Genomic DNA, 20,728 nt, shown 5'->3' with positions numbered 1-20,728 from the left:
AGACAGTCTGGTTTTTCAACATCAAATTCAGGCTAGTACAATTTGCTTCTGTCTTCTGGTAACTGGCTGTTTTTCATCTTTGTTTTTCCCCTAGATACCATTGTCTATGAATGTGTCAACATTTCTTGCCTATGATCAGCCCACGCTCAGTTACTGTGGAGTGCATCATGAACTGCTTGCTCACAAGCCCTATGACTCAAATAACCAGGAAGAAACAGTGGAAACACACCTAGAGACTGATCTGGATCTGAGCACAATAACAACAGCAGCCCGGATCAAGGAACACAGTCAGCAGCTGGCTTAAATGGGGGCTGGGGGGTTTTTTGTTGTCGGGGTTTTTTTCCTGTAGCAGAGGCTGCAACCAAATTTTATGTAACATTATGGACAGAAGTGAGAAGACATAATACTATGGATTCTAAGATTCCTGTTCAAATTAAAAACCAATCACAAAGATTAATTGTTTCAAGTCTACAATTTGTAATTAGTTAAGTTGTGCAGTATTTTTTGACTTCAGAGTCTGACCCTTGAAGTGAATCTTTTTCAAAACTCATCCTACCTACCTGTATAAACTGTACAGATGTAATGTATTTTTCATATTGTAAAGTTTCAATTACCAAGAACAGCTGGTATGTACAGTGTCATAATTTAATTACATCTTATTTTACAAGTTTCAGTTTCTAAAGTTTCAAATTAACAAGTTATTTCTTGTGTTATTCAGTTACTCTGTTTCGTAGGGATCATTTTGTTACTGCTTTTGTGCCCAGAAAACTTTAACCTAAAATTCTGTCCTTTGCAGAATATGCACCATTTTTACCGTGTTTAATGTGTAGAATTTTATCTACTGGTTCCAGAGGGAGGGTTTAACTATTCACTTCTAAGAAATTCTTGAAATATATAGCCAAGTTTTCCTACAAATTATAATTTAAAAAAAAATATTTAAATTCTCCTCAAACTTACCTGTTGCCTTGAAATACAGCCTGATTTCTAAGTCACAAAAATGTATCAATACATTTTAACAACAAAGTTTATGTATGCAACTCTTAGCTAGGGCTGGTGATGTCTTGTAAAGTCTCAGTGTTCTGCAAGACAACATGGACAGGAGACTTCAATAAGCAGCTACAAAATCTACTGTGAAAGTAGAGTCTGCCAGATCAGGCACTTGCACTTCTTCTTAAAGACAAATGGGTCCAAAATCTACTTATGCCACAGACAGCTGCTGACAGAAGTGGCAACAGAAACAAGCCCTTACACTACTAAGAAGATGTAAAATATTAATCAAAAGTAAGAAACATCTATTTGCTGAAAAATATAGTAATTTGGAACAAATGGTACAGGTTAATAGGCCCGTAGCATTATGATACAGCAAGCTAAGGAAAAAAAAAATCACCAAAACCTTTAAATAATAAAAAAAATTAATTCATTATTAAGTCTTTACCAATTACTACATTACCTTTTTGTCTATCATTTAATATCTGGATCAAAGCATTCTTATATCCCATTCTTTGGTTTTAAATCCTCAAGACTTCTCAATACTGTATGAGAGTAACTTTTATACCAATACCCTCATGTCGTAATCATAAAAGATTACAGAACTTAGGTACACATTATATCATGCCAACTTGGTGAAATACAAAAGGGAACGTAAGCCTTCCAAAATATAGGAGAAAAACGTTTCATATGATGAAGCAACTTTTTTATAATAAAGAGAAATTATATAACCACGAATCTATTTTTCTGGATGTTTATCCCAACATATTTTCATGTAGCTTCAAGGCAGAAGACTGAAATTTAAAATTACAGTAAAATTGGTTGTACCAAACAAAGTGAATAGAGTGAAAATACCTTCAAAAAATTGTTAACAAACCAATCTGCATTTACTACCTTTCAAGTGGAAACAAAGTGTCAAAAGAGAATACATTGTATTGGTTATTTATTTGGCATCTTAGATTTCGTAACATATTTTGCATAAATTATTTGCTATTCAAATCATCACTTGTCTTTTAAAGACTCATCTTAAAAAGTTCCACACTTCAGTTTCTTATTTCTTTACTACATGGGTTCTTGAATTTGTAGTCACCTTCTACAGTGCTGGAATTTTACTACCCACAGTTTGAAACTCCATTTTGGTAATGGTACACTGAAACCACACTCCGGAGCCGAATGACTTTTGTACTGCAGGAAGAAGTCAAGTGCATCCTTCCACAGTTCCTTCTGAGGTTTAATGTTTAGGCATTCTGGCACTGGAGCAGGCCTGAGCTGTTAGGATCAAACACCATGCTCCCAAAAGATCATCTCAGTTACTCTGTAATTCCTATTATTTACCCTGGCCAACTGTCCTCAAGTATTTACAGTGTGGGAACAAGGTCCTGGCACTGTTGCAGTTATTCAAAACACCCAAGTGTTCAGTGGCTCCAGGTACTTCTGATTTCTGGAGGACTGTACAACATGAGTATTTCCAATGTTAGACACTAATGAATTTAGGCTAATATGAGAAAACATCTTTTTATGCCAAGAACAAAACCTTTTTGGTGTATCTGGTTAAAGAAGCACCACTGGGTAGATATTCACATACACACAAACAGTTCTTCTTCTCTTGATGAATCCCAAGACTTGCAGCCCCAGACCAACATATCACCAGGCAAATGGCAGAAGCAGAGTCACAAAAGTAGCAATGACTCTCCAACCACAATGATCTGTTACACTCTCACAATCAACTCCCCAGGCATATGAAATGCCAGACTCTCTGTAACCCCCACAGGCCCCTCCAGTTCTCTGGAAGATGGATACAACATCCCAGGGCCCAAGGCAGCAGCTCACCTCAAATCTAGGCTGTTAAAACACACATTTCTGGATATATCAAGTGGATAGGAATTTTTCAATGGACTATATGAACCTGAAACCTGCTATTCTCAACAAGGTGGATGTCTTCAGGAAAGCCAGATGGCAGGTAGGTACCTTCTCTAAAAAATCTTCATCATGAAAAAAATCCAGGTTAAGCTAATCCAAACAAGAACCCATTCCTAAATTCTCGTGTCAGCGTGTGTACACCTGCTTTCCAACATATTCTTGCCAGTGTTGAGTGCACAGAAATACCAATTGCTGTAGTTAATGTGGACAAACCAAAAACCTAGCACCTCACAAAGCCCTGGCCTTCTAAGCAAAGTTAGCAAGAAGAAAGTAGGCTGAGTGTATGGGTGCAAATATTTATTACCAGGGGGTCACTTTCATGTATCATTTCCCTTTGCAATAAAGATCCATAAACCAGAAATAGAAGTAGCCAACAGCATCAATCTCTGTCTCACAGTTAAGTGACACCATCAGACCCTGGCAGATCTTTTCACCAAGAAAAAGCTGGGTGAATTCATTATGCTTGCAAAGTACAAACTGATAGAGAGTATAACCTCTAGCAATAAAAAAAACCAGACAATTTGAAAAATAAATCTAGCTACAAGCAACAATTCCCACCATCCATCAGTGCATCAGGAGGTACAGCAATGCACAGGGCTGAAACACCCACTAGGAAACCAAGCCCAAGTATCTGAATGGAGATCCTGTCTAGAGAAGAAGGTACATAGGAAGAGAAATGATTAATTTGAAAAATTCCTGCACATCTCAAGACAGTTAAAAAAAAATAAACACCAAAAGAACATCTAGAGAAGAAAGCAAATGACTGCTTTAATTAAAAAGAAAATCTGTAGTACAAGCTATTCTCAAGGGTTGTGAGAGTTACCACTAACAAACCAAAAAAAACCTAAAAACCTCAGAAATATACACAATTTTCAGAGATACGTCATAAATATCAGCGCAAATATCAGACTTCTTTTAGCAATACACAACAAATGGAAAATGGCAGCCTCAGAAGTTGTGTACTAACTTGCTTTACTGGCAGACTCTCATTTTCTCTTCCTCTCTCTCAAGACATTTATCATCTCCTGCTTTTATTTCCAAGCCTCAGATTTGACATGAAAAGAGAAACTGTGCAAAAAGCAAAACATGAATGGTAAAAAAAAAAATAAATGAAACTGCAAGGGCAACACCACGACCTGAAAACCAAAGCCACAAATCCAGTGCCAATGGAACTGTAACGAATTCTGGAAATTGCTTTATTACCAGTGAGGATACTCAAAGATGGTTAATGCAAACTAATTACATGATCACATATCATGGCAGATACAAGCAGCTGTATTCAGCTCCCAGCTGGTCTAGCAAAAAGGGGCTGTTGCACAGGTGAAAAAGAACAGCTTAGCTCCTGTTCTCTAGCCCAGTTCTGCTCCCCTGAGGGAGAGGCCTTTTTGCTCTGGAGTTTTACCTGGGTCACAGGGGCCTGGGCTTCCTGAAGGTAAATCTTACCAGTAAAGGCTGAATATAATAATGGTTTTACTTGGTCGGGTCACAGGTGCACCTGGCTTGATAATGTGTCTCAAACAGCAGCTGAGAGATGAAACCCAAAGAACCAAAGTTTGGGGCAGGCACACAGCAGTATTTCCCCAGAAAGCCCCCACAGATCCCAAGGATTTGCAGGTCAGGGACTTACTGAGCCAAGTGTGGCATCTTACTAGTCCCTCTCTGAACGTGTACACAGCTTCTTTGAGTCTTATAAACTGGTAACATTCACAACTCCTGCAGAAAGTAAATCTACTTTGAGAAGAAGAGCTGCCTCTTCTCTTTGTTCCAGTAGAAATTAAGGATTTCCATTTTCAGCACAGGAATACGACTATCACAGAACTGATAATGACAGCTTGACAACTGCCAGGGAGCACGAACAGCATCCATTCAGTCACCTGAAGTGCAGACATTACCTGAAACCCTGTGGCATTAATTATCAGATTTCCCCCAGGTGGGAGGGGGGGTTGGGGGGACTTAAAATCAAGATCCAGCTCACCAGAAAGGTGAATTTATTTTTTTGCCAGCTTTCTCAAGTCCAGCGAAATAGTAACCAAACAATAGGCCCGCTTCTCCCAAAGCACTGCAAAAACTTTTCTACATAGAAAGATACACACAAAACTCTATTAGATACAACTTTGACTGTATGATCCATATTTAAAAGCAGATGTTTGTTAAATTCCTCAAAAAAAATTCTAACATTTCAGTGAAATAATAGCTCTATTATAAAATAACAAGGCCAAATTTCATTATCCTGCTCTACTTCATTATGGAATCTGATTAATTTTAATTATAAAGTTTCAGAATAAATTAAGGTGAACATAATCAGAGTTCAGGATTAATGTTACTTTAATGAACACCCAAAAATTAACATTTTGCCACTAGAACCTTGCCAAGAATTTTTATGTAAGCTGAAGTGCAGCGTGTACAGCTGTGAAAATCCCACATGGCATGGAGCTTATATTCTACTTGATCAACATCAATTTTATATGTAAATAACTCATTCTTAAAACTGTCTCTTTTGATGGTTAAGTACAAAGAGGTGCCTGCTGTGTAACAGCAAATGAACCTGCAACAAAGAACTCATTACACCCAGCCCTGTTACATTAAAGCTCTAATACATTCATAACAGTGGACACTGTTCCACCACTATAGACATGATGCATGTAAGGGTAATATTATATAAATGAGCATTAATTAATGTCACATTAGTACAGAATTTCTTTGGATTAACATTAATGTTTGATGATTGCCTTATGAATTGCCTTAAGTCAACTGACAGGAACAGGATGGATGGTATTGTAATGAACACCAAAGGGATTAAAACTGTGCAGTTATATGAGAATATGGCTTTTCCAGCATTCACAGAGAGTATTTTCCACTTTGTATTCCATAAGAAACAGACTTTTAAGGTGGATGCAATTCAGCAATAGTTCTATCTGCAATCTAATCATAAGTGATTGCACCAATGAAACATACTTCGAAGTCCAATAATTTAAACACTAATTCTGTGTTTCTTAGAGAACAAAACCTCATCAACTAGGGCTGAGAATGCTCATTAAAAGAAAACAATGTGTCTCTGCAGCACTGTGCACTTCAATAATTTCAGGAGTTTTATACAAGAGTGTGTCATAAACGAGGCATGGGAAGCCATTAACTCAACCATTCATATTGAATATTTTCTTGTAATTTATTCTTTCAAAAGAAATAATGAAACTGATTTATTTTTCTAGTAATAATGATGCACCTCTCTTTCATGTCTTGCTGTTGGTAACTTTATTTTTAAAGAACCTATAAACTCACACAATTAGTCTAGACTTTGCCATCCAAAAGCCTTATTTCTCATTTTCAGGAAAGGAAAAAATACAGCTATCAATGGTATATCTGAATATGCAAATAAGATTCACAAACAAGATTTATTTTTCTTGTCTTCTGCTCTAGTATTATCTAGACAGTTCATACTTCTCTTTGCACTTCAGTAACTTACCTCTTCCTGCAAGTTCTAACTGTCACAATTGAGAATGACAAAAGTACAATAAAATAATTCTGGCCTATATATCAGAGGGAAATGCCTCTCCACGTATCCATCTCCAGAGCTGAGCAGGTTTGCTGCCTACCAAGCACATGATAAAGCTTGTCTGACTCCTCTTCTTCAGCACTAGCAAATGTAAATTCATAAATACAATATAACATGTTAATAAAAATCCACTTCTTTTTTTTTCATTCTACCACTACACAAGGTGATGTCAGGATTTGGTTTTCTTTTTTTTAATCTCTTTGCACCCTAAAGTCTTGAATATATATGATTAATAGATGTCAGTATCAACTGTTCTAATTCCACTTTCATCAAGTGATTACAACAGAAATTCAGAAGTTTCTGGAAGAAGCACACATGATGATGTCCCCATCTCAAACCAAAACCAACATTACTAAGACAGGTGCTTCTCTAATGTCTTAGAAACCCTCAAGTCTCCGGGGAACACAGTATCTACAATCAACCTGTATCCATGCCTAACTTGTCTTCTTACTAGAATATTTTTCCTTATGCTTAACTTAAGTGCCCCTTGGAGGGCTGCACCCATAAATGCCATGGCCACCTTGAAAAAATGCCACACAGGCTACCAGAGACTGAGAGTCTTGTGATGTTTTAAGAGGAGAAAGTAAGACACTTTCCAAAACTTGAGCTTTCAGAAAGATTTCTTGTGAAGATGACCAGTACATTTAAAAAAATAAATTGATCTTTTTAAAATTATATACTTAAATGGGAATGGAATTAGTGAACCTGATGGGGAATAAGCATTATTGATTAAATTTGCTTTGTAATCCTATCTACTGTTTGGCTTGCATATAGCCACTTCAATGCTACCTTTTTCCTTAAGCTTTCTTTCTTTATTTCTCTGAATAACTCCTTGAATTTAGAAAGAATCTTGCAGAAGATACCTGAACCCCAAACAGGCATAAAGATCTGCCTCTGCTCTGCACTGCAGGATCAATCTCATGCTTTAAATTTCAAATGACAACTCAAATGGAAAGTGTTGCCAGTCTCCCCTCCCATCTTCACAAGCTTTGGCACTCGTTCATTCTTTCCTTCCCTACCTGCATGCATTCTGCCTCGGGATTTTGGAAGCTCCGCCTTTTCTTTAGCAAGAAATTAAGTTCCCTGTCTGACTGAAGAGATAAACAAGTCAGCAATGAAGAATGAGGGTGAAATGTGATAACTACCAACCCCTGAGAACCTTACAGTTATTTCTCACCCAAAGCCGGTATCTCCATTAAAGCTGTCTAAATATAAATCATCCCTTCACTGGAAAACACTTTCTCCTATGAGACAAACTTCAGGAAAAACATACAACTAAGGAAAAAATTAATCTTATCTTTACAGGAAAAGGGGTATGTGTGCAAAATGGAGAAAGAAAGGAGAGAAAACCATAGGAGAAGCCAACATAAAAGAAAGACCAAAATGATTGAGCTATGAAGGACTTGACAAAACTGTGTAGCTGGTCATGATGGGAATGGATTAAGATAAACAAGTGAACAGCAAGTAATGAAAATGGGAGGGCACAAAATAAGCTGCTCATTTAAAATGATTGGTTCCAAATCAAATTTGATCCTCTGGGGAAGGGGAGTGAACACACCACCACCTACTTTCAACAAGCTGTCTACCTCTTCATCTGCCAAAGCTGTAAAAATTGGTGAATAAGATGTTCTGTTACGTCAGAAGGATGGGACAGTAACCCAATATATAGAGACAATTACATCTGAATTGATGCTATCATTTGAGCTTGAATACTTCACTCTGCTTGGACATCTCAAGGTAGATCCATTATTTTCCTTCTGACTAAAAGGGCTTTTACTTTGCAGCAATAACTCTCAAAAAAATTAGTTTTTAAAAAAATCCGTTTTTCACCTTTAGTAAAAGCACACCAAAACCCATAAAATATTCTGCTCCTGAAATTCTTATAAAAATAAGAGCTTTGCAATCAGATATTTTTGATTTAAGGATAATGAAGCAGGTTTTATGGGCTGTAGAATCTTATAAATCTTTTCTGATTTTGTTTGGGGTAGAGGGAAAAGAGGAATTTTTGAAGGAAAAGATGATAGATTACATCTGCCTGTGGGTAATAAGGCTTCCTACAAGGAGAAACAGCATAGTCTGAAAAATTACATGCAGTCTGAGGCCAAAAGAGACATAGAACCTAGTCCTGGTCAGAAATTTTGGCTGCCACAAAATACTCATAAAAAATGCATGAGGAAAATAGCATGAATTCTTGCTGGTTATCCACATTTTTTCTTAACCAGTAGGTCTGAGTGCAATTCCTTCCTTCTGCTTTGCAGATATTGTTCCATTCTGCATCACGAATGTCAGCAGAAAATCAAAGTAATAGCCAAACTGCATGGAGAGTGTGTCAAAACATCAAAACCACAGCACAAATTAAAAAAAGAAAAAAAAAAACCTAAGCAGGACTGTATTTTAGCAGAAATATTGAGCATATTTTTCAAATGATGTCTGTAAGACACTACAATAAACACGGGTGTCTGGAAATATAGGCAAAGTCAGAAAAGCACAGCCTGTAACATTCCCAGACCACACTGTTTAGAAGATTAGTAAGACCCCCCCCCCCCCCGAGCTGAGCTTAACTCCTTCAAACAAGATGATATTCTGGGTCCATTAAAGTCAGTCACAGTTCCACCATTTGACCTTTTAAAGTAGTGGGATCCTTGCACTTGTACAGATGATAATTAGGAGTCAGCAGCAGAGATAAGAATGAGTGTTTTGCAGAGCACAGCTGGACCCAGGCAATAGCCACAACACACTAGTTAATCTCACAATTAAATACTCATCTGCAGTCTTTTGAGGTATTTCCTATATTAGAAAGAATACTTAATTAGAAGGTAACTCCTTCCTTCTCACACTGAAGAAACCAACTCATCCATATAGTGATTTAAGAATTTAAATTTTATGTGTCACTGGGAAGCAGCTATTGAGCCTCCCAGAGACTGCCCCCCTCCTGACCAGAACTTCCTCCACCTTCTCCTTAAGAGAATCAAAAGATATGGAATCAAAGCTGTGCTTTACTGCAACACAATTCTGAAAGAGTGACAAAGTTGACCTGATGGATAAAAGAAACTAAAAATCAAAGCGTTAGTCAACCAACCCCTCTCTTGCTCCTCACGTACCCTTTTTTTCCTGCAAACCTGTTCTCAGGCTAAGAATTCTCAGCAGGGGTTTTTGAGATGCTATAACTTTATAAAACTCCCTCGGGATCCACAGAAATATTACCTTCTTTCTCCAAAGTCTTCTCCAAGAGCAACCAGTTTGTGGCTTAGGAAGCTCCAGAAATTTCTCTCAGACAAGCATGCTCAGCTGTTCTCAATGGAAGTGCATTCTCCCTTGCTCCTAAAAAGCTCCACCTGAACAAGGGCTACAGTGGCTAACAAGGAAATTAAGTGACCTTTTCTCCCTGCCTCTGAGCCAAAATATAATATACTGTAACATTCAGTAAAGAGTAAACAATTTAATAACAAAAATTATGCTATCGATCACACCATCCCAGAACATCAAAAGTCACAGTTCATAGATCAAAAGCACCAGAATAACTTACATTTTTCTTCTTTGTAGTTTCAGGAACTTCAGGCTATTTTCTAGGTTGCCTTATGTATGACTTCAGCACAAGCTAATGAGATATTGAGTGAGAAATCAGCACCAGCTGGTCAAGTAAAAACAGTCCATCAATCATTTTCATTTCCTTAATGTCAGCAATTCTAATTTCAACTCTGGGAAAAAAATGTGTTTTAAACTCTGAAATACATCATATGAAATAGTGACATTTGATAGCACGTTTTTAGATTCTCAAGTTTATTGGGAAAAAGTCAGTTCAACACATAATGAAGTCATTCTTCCTTTATAACCACCAAACCCAACTATAGGGGGAAAAAAATAATAAAAAAAAAGAAGGCTGCTTCAACTAAAGCAGATGAACAAACTACCACCTATTCCAGAATAAATCCATTTGTACATAAACCACCAGTAAAAATCCTGGAAGAATTGCAAAGAATCTTTTTCTAACATCCAACCTAAACCTCCCCTGACACAACTCCAGGCCATTCCCTGGGTCCTGTCCCTGGTCCCCTCAGAGCAGAGCTCAGTCCCTGCCCCTCCTCTGCCCCTCACAAGGAAGTTGTACCTGCAGGGAGGTCTCCCCTCAGTTTCCTTCTCTCCAGCTGAACACATCAAGAGCCCTCAGCTGCCCCTCACACGGCTTCGCTTCCCCTCAAGGCCTTCACCATCTTTGTTGCCCTCCTTCGGACACTCTCTAACGCTTTAATATCTTTCTTATATTGCTGGGCCCAAAACTGTCCAAATATTGCAGGTGAGGCCACCCCAGTGCAGAGCAGAGCTGACAAAATTACCAACTGGAACACAGTTTTCTGAAAAAGAAATCTCAGATGGCCAGGGGACTCCAGTGACTGTGTCCCCCTTACCTTTATCCTGACACCGTGAGTAGCTTACTCTTGCTTCCTAGTCCAACACCTTGCAGCAGCGCCTTGGTTTGCATTAATCCTGGAGAGCTTCCTCTAGAACCTTGGGAAAAATTCCTCTCTCCAAGTTTCACTCTGGGAGCCTAAACACTGAACAACACGACCACACCTGGACTGTCAAACTGGACATCTCCCTGGTAACAGATAACAAAGTCATACCTGCCTGACAAAACATTGAGTAAATCACCCCTCAACCAGAGCCAAAAGGAAGTAAAGTGATGTTCTTTCTTAAATAAAAGCACTAAGAGCAGTGATGTTGACATTACTTAAATTAATAAATAATTATTAAAATAATTAAAAGCAACGGTAAGTAAAAAGAGTAATCCTAAATATTAAACATTATTAGATTTTATATTAACACTAGGAAATTATTGTGGATTTCTGCCAAACAACCAAATTATAGAAAGGTATGTTTTGTTGGTTGGTTTGTTTTTTTTTACAGTGTATATCCATTTTCAGAGAAAAATGTTCATATGAGAGAACAGCTCCCATATTACATTACACAAATGCAATTTGGTTGCTTAAGTTTTAATCTTGTACAGCAAAATTCCAATTTTCTATCTCTTGTACTTAAGTTCTAGTTCATGAACAGATTATAGGATGCAAAATAGGTATATTCTAAAATATTAAATTTATATAAATCTTTCTAATAAATTTGTCAGAGTACAAAAAAATCCTGCTGACATGATAAGGTGAATCATTGTTAAATGTACTATTTTCATGCTAATAGCTCAGAAGGAAATAAACTCCTAGTATGCTTGCTATCAATAGCTTGTTTTGTTAAGCAGCCTGCCCCACATCCTTGAAGGGACAAAGTTATCTGGAGTTATCTGAAGATAACCTGGAAGTCTAAAGGCCCCACCAAACTTCAGTCCAGTTTTGATCCCTGCGTATAAAAAGCACTCACTGTTACAATTCTACACTAATCTGGGGGGGGGGGGGAAATTAATTTGTAGTAAGAAAATTCAATATGAAGACTGGGAATATTACTTCAATAAAACTGTAAGCCAGTAATCTGTGGGGTTAGAAGAGACCTCACTGTCACTTAGTGCATCCTGCCCACTCCAGAACAGCACACGTTCCTCATGTTGGGCAGTCCACCCAGCCTGAAATGGGTGCATAACGAGACTCTGTGGCCTCCCAAGGTAACCTGTTCCAGTGATTACTCATCTATATGGTGGATTTTTTAACCCAGTATTGCACATATTGTGCTTTTTGCCAATCACATTTGTCTTTCTCTGAACAGATATGGAGAATAATTTAACAACACACACCTTATGAAAATCACTTCCATATATGAAAGTATTAGCAGGTTCCTCTGGTCCTCCACCTTTTCCTTTCTACCTCACACACTCAGTTAAGTCAGCTGCTTCTTACTTCTTGCATGTTCTAAAATCCTTGCTTCCTTTGTTCCTCTTATCAGTCCATGTTATTCTTAAGCTGTGATGGCCAAAAGAGCCCTACTGGCAATTCATGTCACCTGCAAGTCTATATAGCTCCCAATACCATGTGAACAGTACCACTGCTAGGCCAGAAATCCTGGCATTTTTATGTATACAGTGAACTTCTTCCCAAGGGTAATTGTTTGCACTTAACATTTCAACTTGCAGATTTCAGATCATTTCTCCAACCTTAAAAAATAAAAAAAGAGAGAGAGAGAAAAAAAAAGGCAGGGGAATGCTTTTATTGACCTATAAAATCCTCTGAAGTCACACCAGGGTAGCATCATTCAAACTCTCAGTAATTCCACTCTTCATTCCCTCAGCCACCTTATTAATGAAAGTACATCATTCCGATGGTCCCAGGCCAGTCCTTGCAGAATCACACTTCATTAAACTACCCCACACTGACCCACAGTAGTATAAATAACAATTCACTAGGAACATTATTTTTCAGTGACCCTTATTTTCCCTCAATACACACATAACTGCTTCTCAAGTTTGCTCATGGAAACGTCCTCTCAGTGTGCAAGTTACCTGTTTGCTACTTCCCTCGTGGTCTCTTCCCAGCTATCCTGTCAAAGACTTCCATGTATTTGACAAAACGAATTTTGGATATACGTGCTTGTGGTTTATTACCACCTTATCCTGAAGATTTTTAGGAAATGAACACGTAAGGATTTCCTGAAGCTTCTTCACACTTATCCAAGTCAAAGGGACTGACCTATAAATTCCCTAGTTTCAAGATAAGTTTTGCTTTTCTTCTTCGTTTTAATACTCATTCCTCACAGATTTTTACAGTCAAGGCCAATGGTTCAGAAACTCCTTTCTTAAGTATTCTTAAACCTTTTTCTGGCATATATTTCACTTTGTCTTATTAACTGCATTAAGCACTTACTCCCAGATAACTATTTACATGAAGCCCAAAGCAGGTAGAAAAGACATTGTATTTTTCAATTACTGTCCCCCATTTAGAAAGTTCTTCCCTTCTTATTATTTCCTTCTAAATTACTTCCAATGCTCAGATTTCCATCCTCTTCCTCACCATTAAAATTTTCAAGTTACTTTTTTCTTCTATACTGAAAGTCTTTGATGCTGTTCAAAACCTTATCAGACTTATCCCTATTTTAATTAAGCTGTTTAGGTTTGTAATAGCACTCTACCAGATCTGCATCTAAATAAATGCCAGGCAAATAATATGAATATCTGACTTTTACCAAACATCACTCATTTGTGCAGTGCCCAGTTAGTAAAGACACATTAATAATGTAATATTAAAAAAAAAAAGTACTAATCAAGTTTCCAGAGGACATTTACCTTGAGCTCCAGTTTTGTTTTCCATTAACTGCTTCGAGGGTATATGTAATTATTATATTTCTTATTTTCTCCTAATTATGTGGAATTCAAAATGATTCTTCTTCATTTCTCTTCAAAGAGCTAAATATATTCAGTAATATTCACTTATCTTTTACAGACTGATAATTCCTCCCATAAATATTAGGGTCTTGAAAAAATTAGAAGCTCACTACTTAATAGAAAAGAAAATCCTAGATTATTCCTGAGTACAGCCTCGAGTCAAGTAGTTGACTTATCCTTTCTTTCCATCTTTGTATAAATTTTCTTTAATTTTTGCTACTGATAATGAAAAAAATGGTTAAAAATAATTACAATAACTTAAGGTAGGAAAGATTTTCCAGTAAACAGAGCAAGTAGAATAATTTATTGAATGTATTCTACTAAGCATTGCAGCTGTCTGATTTTAGACATTTATTTTCTTTGCCTACTCAGAGAGAAAGAAAATGTGCCAACTGGCAACACAGGCTTAGAAAACAACTACGAGAAGCAGTTCTTGAGAAAAGCTGATCTTGAAAGGACTAAAGGACTTCTGTTTTTTCTTAATATGATGGTGGAGAGTGGTTTGATTGTTTAATTTGCCAGCCTTCTGATCATACGCATTCATCATAAACACAATTATACAAAATATTATTCTTCCTTTTTATTTTACATGATTAAGAATGAGTAGAACATCAGACAGAAATAACAAACAACAACTGGAAATTAATCCACTGAAAGGAATGTTAAAATAAAAAGGAAGTGCCAATAAACACTATTGATCACCACAGACAAAGATCTGGTCTTGATTTTTAAGCCATGTTTGGTTTTCTTTTCAGAAGGTAATTGGATATGGGGAATTTAGATTTAGATCTCCAGGCCTCCAATCTCTTTTAAGTCACTGTTTTAAGATCTGGCTGAACAGTAACGACATTTTTCATGGAAAACTGGAATTTTTCATGCAATATGATGCATTACTGATTTCATCAAAAGTGATCATAAGCTATTCCACATAAAATTCCATTGTTAATTCCTCATTAGGAAAAGATCAAGAGAAGTTAGGCAAGAAATTAAGTCAAAAAGACAGTTGACAGCTATGCCAATATCTCCATTTCTATCAAAGAGAAGTCACGTCTGGTTCTATAAATCAAGAACTGCAGCATCTCACAGGTTGCTGGCACACAAATACCTTAAATCCAAATAACTATAAGAAAAAGCACTTGTTTTTAGCCACACAGGAGACCTCAACACTCAGGCTGATGAAATTCATAGGGAGAGCCTTTAATCAATCCCTTCCCAAATGACTTCTGCAAGGAATTCAAGGAGTCATTCTAACCTTTGTTTTACACAGAGGATTCACTACCATAGAATTTAACTTAGTAACTACTCTCACCACCTCAAGACTGCCAGAGATTTTTCAAACAAAACTTTCTTTTTACTACTTTACTCCATGTAATTTCTTGTCCTACCCTCATTACCCAAGTATCTTTTAATCTTCCATTAGTAAATAATAGGATTTACTTTATATTAAAAGAACCTGGCAGGGACATCCAGCAATTTGCACGGACATTGGAATTTATTCCAATCTTTAGCATCAGACTCCACATAGTGGAGTCAACAGGAACGTCTGGACAGCATCCAGTCCAACTAACTGCTCAAAGCTCTTTCAACTACAGCCAAGTTCCTTTGGGTTTTGGATGGGAACTCCACAACCTCCCTGGAAAACCCATTCCAGCAAAGCCAGCTGGTGCATCAACCCCTCCTTGCAGGTCCGTATAAAGTGCAAGCGTGCTGACAGTGCCCTCTCCCCTCATCCAGGGCATTAATGGGCTGAACAGGGCTGCACCCAGGGCTGCCAGCAGCTCTTGGCCTTCAGCTGAACTTGGTGCTGACGATCCCAATCCTTTAAGCACAACACTTCAGCCAGTTCTCAGCCCTGCCACTGACAGTTCATCCAGCCCATACTTCCCCAGTCTACATCATGGGACACAGTGTCAGGAGTGGGACTAAAGTCAACATCAAGCATATTATCCCACTGAACATGTTTCTAAAGAACACACAGAGATACTTGGGGTTGTGTAGGTTAAAAAAACCTTCATTGCTAAGAATGTAAGAGAAGAATTTAAGGCATTTTGAATTTGTTTCAAAAAATTATTCTTTCTTTAAAAAGCTGGATTTGGTATTCATTTGTCAGTCATATCAACACTCTATCATGAGTTGCCTGAACTATCAATTAGGACTGATCTTTTTCATAAGAATTATTACACATGGAGAAAGTAAATACCTTTTAACCTCAAACAGAATGCAATGTAGAAATGTATTTGGACAACAAAAATCAGCTGCCTCATACGGAGGGTAAAACCCAAGATAAATGCATCTGAAAAACCAGCCTTCAGCAGTGTTCCTAGAAATGCCATCCTGACATTTAGAAAAATGACCAGCCTTTAACATCCTCCAGAAAATAGGAAACTGGTTGAGAAAAAACTCACATCATAAAAACCATTTGCAATGAACTGTAAGAATTGGAAAATTCTTTTAAACTGAACAGCTAGCTAGATGTTGAGTTAATAAATACATGATTATTTATTTTTAATACTTGTCTATTACCATGATCAAGGATTTATTTCATCTTGGGGAGAGAAAATGCTGCTTTATTGCAGGTTCCCCCCCCCCAAAAAAAATTAGTCTTCAGCAACCCAATGTATTTCCAGTTCTGTCAGGTATACTAAATGCAAATTACTGACTATTGTACTGAATCATCCTCTACAGAGCCATGAGCTGCTCATCACGCTACATTACTTCAATGCAGGCCTCATGTTCAGATCCGATTAATCTTGGAATAGCTTCACTCAGAACTGTTAAATTAAAAACAGGGCTTAAGGAGAGAAAATCTTTCATTATCTTTCTCCAGCTCATGTGCATGGATCCCAGATTACTGCAAATTCCATAAAAATACCTGTAATCAGGTAAATTTAACTGCAGCTTATTTTTCAACTGTAAATCCATTTGGGGAATTCACTAGACTACTTTCGGCTTTTAAGCAGACTGAAGATCCTCCTCCTTAACAATTTGTATCTAATTTCCCTATAAAACGCTTGACAAGAGTTAACATTTAGAAAAATAATTTTCAATTACACATACTGCATATAAAAGAAAGTCCTCTGTAGGAGTGCTTGAAGTCAACTCAACCAACTCCTCAGGGTATGTCAACAACAGAATCATGAAAAGTACATATTTTCTTGCATAAATGCCAGCATAATATGCCATGTGGTCATAGCAATTTTACTAGAATAAATCCTTTTTCTGAAAATCTAATACTCAATAAAGTCATAAAAAATAATTTAAAAAAATACGAATAAAAAAAGAACTGAGTGACACTTTCCACCCACATGTAGAATTTTTTCTAGTTTACACCTTGATATACCACAAATCCAAACTTCTCTGGAACAGCAGTTTTTTTAAGATGTTTGAATATGAAAAGGACAGTAAAGTAAGAGTTCAATCCAGTCTTTTTACAAAAAGACATGAACACAAGCTCTGTTTGTTCATGGCCCTTTGTAGAAATCGAAAATAATTTAAAAAAAAAAAGGATTTCAGGAAGTCAGCTATTTCAACCCCTTGCATGAGTAAACAACAGCCATTCTGTTCCTGAAGATTTTAGCAAGGAATTTCTGCAAAGTCTCTGGTTAGTTTAGGCTCAGTTATTCAAACAGAGAACAACTACACAGATCTAACAAAGATGACCAGGCAATTCTTAAAATTAAAAATACGAAACATTTCCTTTTTAAGTTGAACAAAATGTTTTCTTCAATCTGAAATCACTCTTCTGGAGAAACCCTTGCAACTTCCAGATCTATCTAAAATATTGCCCCGGAGCATCAAAATGAAAAGTCCACTTCTCAGAGCAAGATGAGGTAGCTAAAATGCGAGATACACTGCATCACTGTGATGAGAAACCAAAGTGTCTTTTCTTCCTTCTACCCAGGGAAGTGTTAAAAGTCTTCATCAGGAAACCATAAAGTACAAATAACGTCAAGTTTGAGGTATTTGTATGCTTGAGGTATCTATATGTCCTTCCACCCTAAGAGAGTAAGAATGGCAATAAAATACCACACAAACCATTATCAATCACAGTCTCTACAGCGAGACAGTGGGTCAAACCCTAAAGCTGTTGTTGAAGAGTACACAATGCAGGGGCAGAGCAAGGCATTAGCACTCCACAGCACTCAAATTTAAGAGCTGAGACAAAGGACAAGGCCCAGAACCATACCATCAATAAATAAAGACTGCTGGTTTTCCATCCATTTTCTGAGTTTGAATTCCCAGTGCTCAGGTTCCAGGAAGTGATCAATCAGAATTTGAAATGTAGACAGACACAATGGCACATGTCCCAGCTGTCCACTGTATCTCCCTTCCCACAGCTGGACCTTCCCCATGGATACAGAAGGCTCTGTTCTGCACCCCTTCTCCTTAGAGGGCACAGCACAGTCCAGCTCTCTCCCTGTCTCTGGTGTCACCCTATTTTCAGGGATCCTAGCTCCTAACCTCATCCTCACAGCACTTCAGCTGGTGCTCTCAGATCCCAAAATGTCTGAAACCCAAATGTGGTGTGGACACAAGCCTGTGGTGAAGCGAGAGGCCACAGAGAACCTTGAGGGAACCCAATTTGATGAAGACCAGGAGCTGCATTCCCAGCAAGGTTCAACTATGCCTGACACGCAACGTGGGTGCTTCACTGTCTGCCACCACCCACTTTGCCTCCCTTGCAGCATCATTCCTGGAGCAGTCCCACGCTGTCTGACACACAGCAGGGCAGGTTTATGGTCAGGCTCAGCTTGGCCTGCCCTTGGGCTACACAGATGGTCAGGGCTGGATTATCAGTGCACCAGATATGTAACATAAATACACACCGTGTGGTCAATTCAGTTCCCTTCCTGATCTGACCTCAAGGTAAAATTAGTCATTAGTCTCCTCCCATTTTTCAAATGTCTCAGTAAAAGACTGAACACAAGAGCCACAGGCACGTCCAGAACAGCAGCTAAATTACCAAGTTGCTGCTGGTTCACAGAGCTTTGGTGCCCAGTTCACTTTGAAAATCCAAATGAAAATGCCAACTACTGTATTGACATTATTTGACCCCAAAATTCAGGTAATCTTAACATAAAAACCCAGTTAAGAAACAGAAATCTTTGAAATGCACGAGAAGGAAGTGAAATCACAACTGATCAGAAGAGACAAAATACCTCTGCCCAGTATGAATTTTATACACACACATATATCCAACCAATAGCCAGAACAAGATGAGAAACTAATGAAGCTCAAATATCATGAAACAACATTCCAGAAGTAAGGAAATTTTAATTCAAGAGAGCAGCCCTCATCTCATCAGTGTATCTGACCCTTCTTTACCAACCTTAACAATCTAGGTAGTGATTTTATTCAAACCCACAGGAGGACGAAGAATAATTATTCAGGCATACCTTCCCTACCTAATGAAGGCAGAGACAGCAGTGCCTGCAATCATCCTAATTGCTGCTCACAACAGCCACTTCAGCTCCCACTCAATCACAACTCTATTATCCCTTTTGACCACCCAGGTAAGTGCACACCTTTATTGTGGCTGAGTAAAAGCAGAATCCGAGAAACATGGAATTAGTATTGCTACATTCCAATGATTTCAATAACTTTTCATTGTAAAGGATGAAGGGAGAAGACAAGAGTTTATCATTAGGAAAATGTAAGTGCTTATTACCAGAAGAAAATGATGGCTCCTATGGATACATTATTACATTGGTAGCCATGCTATAGCATGATTCTGCCATTGATAAGCTATCCAAAGCCACAGTAGTAATTCCTGTTATTTGATGTCTTAAAATGCAAATATATCCCCCAACAATGTGTGTCTATGAGTAAAATTCAGAAAGGACAACGATAGGACACAAATAATTCCAAAGAATTTTTTAAAAAAATTCAGAACAAAAGTTGCTGCCTTTCTGAGGAATTATAAATGTATTTGCAATTTACTATGTGCCTGAATTACTTTGTGAACAGAAAAACTTGAAGGTTCTTGGAGACTGAGTAGGTCTTTATTAGTGTAGAGACCATTTGGCATCACCTCATTGTGATAAAGTTTCTGTGAAAAACAGACATTTACATAAAAGCAAGTATCTGCTGAAAAGATGTTTCTCCCAGTTTGCATTAAAAACTCTTTAAAGAAAAGATTTTTAGTAATTTTTCACTGACATCAACAGGCTCTTAATTCCACTTGAGGTCCTTAAGGCTTATAAGACACTTTAAAGAACTGAGGAAAATAAAAAAAGATAAATTTAGGAACCACAAAAGCTATAGTCTTCATACCATTTCAAATATTGGGGCTAAATCCTAAGTTCTTGTACATTTGTTCAGACACTGAGGCCTAGTTTCAGAAAAGCAGACAATGCAGAACCTACCTAGAGTTTAGGCACCCAAGTCCTCAGCAATGACCCTGTTTAAGCTCAATGCTCAGTATTGAAAAACTTGTTTAATGCAGTCTCAGTAACAGCCATAAACTATTCTTGGTGAGTGTTTTTCCATTCAGTTCAATAATAAATGTATAAGCAGATCAAGAGTTCTAAAAGAAACTAAGAACTTTACATTCACTCCTGTCATTTAACCATAGTATAACACCTCATAACTTTAAATCTTTTGTATTTTTTCCTTTCTGCTCCCTCATCTTTGCCACCTTGTGCAGTCACTGTATTCTGCAGCAAATTATATGACACTTTCCCTTACTGACATATTTAAATAGCTGCTTTCTGACTTTCTCAAGTCAGTGGGGTGAGAAACATATTCTTCTTTTTCCCTTAGTCTGCATTAGGTAACCCTAAAACCATGATTGTTTCTGAAATAAAAAAAATAACCCCGATTTTGTTTCAAGAGTCTAAGAATTTAGGACCATTTTACTTCCAATCTTGTACTTTTATGCCAGCAAGACATAAAAAACCTTTCTTGGGACAAACCCACCGTGATCTTTTGGACTCATAGGGGATGCTGTT

General features: G+C 37.6%; 2 protein-coding genes across 8 annotated transcripts in view; one reads left to right on the top strand and one right to left on the bottom strand.

Moving 5' to 3' along the window:
* LRRTM3 (leucine rich repeat transmembrane neuronal 3) overlaps positions 1-1,722 on the top strand; it is a 76,373-nt gene extending 74,651 nt beyond the window's left edge. For both annotated transcript variants that reach the window (XM_027694087.1, XM_027694086.1), the window contains one exon: positions 95-1,722. In XM_027694087.1, coding sequence (XP_027549888.1) covers positions 95-304 — 210 coding nt within the window. In that variant the 3' untranslated portion in view covers positions 305-1,722. The remainder of the gene's footprint in view (positions 1-94) is intronic.
* CTNNA3 (catenin alpha 3) overlaps positions 1-20,728 on the bottom strand; it is a 428,400-nt gene that overhangs the window by 309,094 nt on the left and 98,578 nt on the right. Inside the window, exons 1-2 of one of the 6 annotated variants that reach the window (XM_027694080.1) lie at positions 10,867-10,947; positions 9,987-10,058 (exon numbers count right to left, since the gene is read on the bottom strand). The exons of the other annotated variants lie outside the window; for them this stretch is intronic. The gene's annotated coding sequence lies outside the window, so the exon portion shown is untranslated. Of the gene's footprint in view, positions 1-9,986; positions 10,059-10,866; positions 10,948-20,728 lie in introns of those variants that run through there. 6 annotated transcript variants of the gene reach the window in all.

This window comes from Neopelma chrysocephalum, unplaced genomic scaffold, assembly GCF_003984885.1.
Source record: "Neopelma chrysocephalum unplaced genomic scaffold, ASM398488v2 Primary Assembly neopelma1_96, whole genome shotgun sequence".
NCBI classification, from domain to species: domain Eukaryota; kingdom Metazoa; phylum Chordata; class Aves; order Passeriformes; family Pipridae; genus Neopelma; species Neopelma chrysocephalum.
This window is presented reverse-complemented; position numbering and strand designations above follow the sequence as displayed.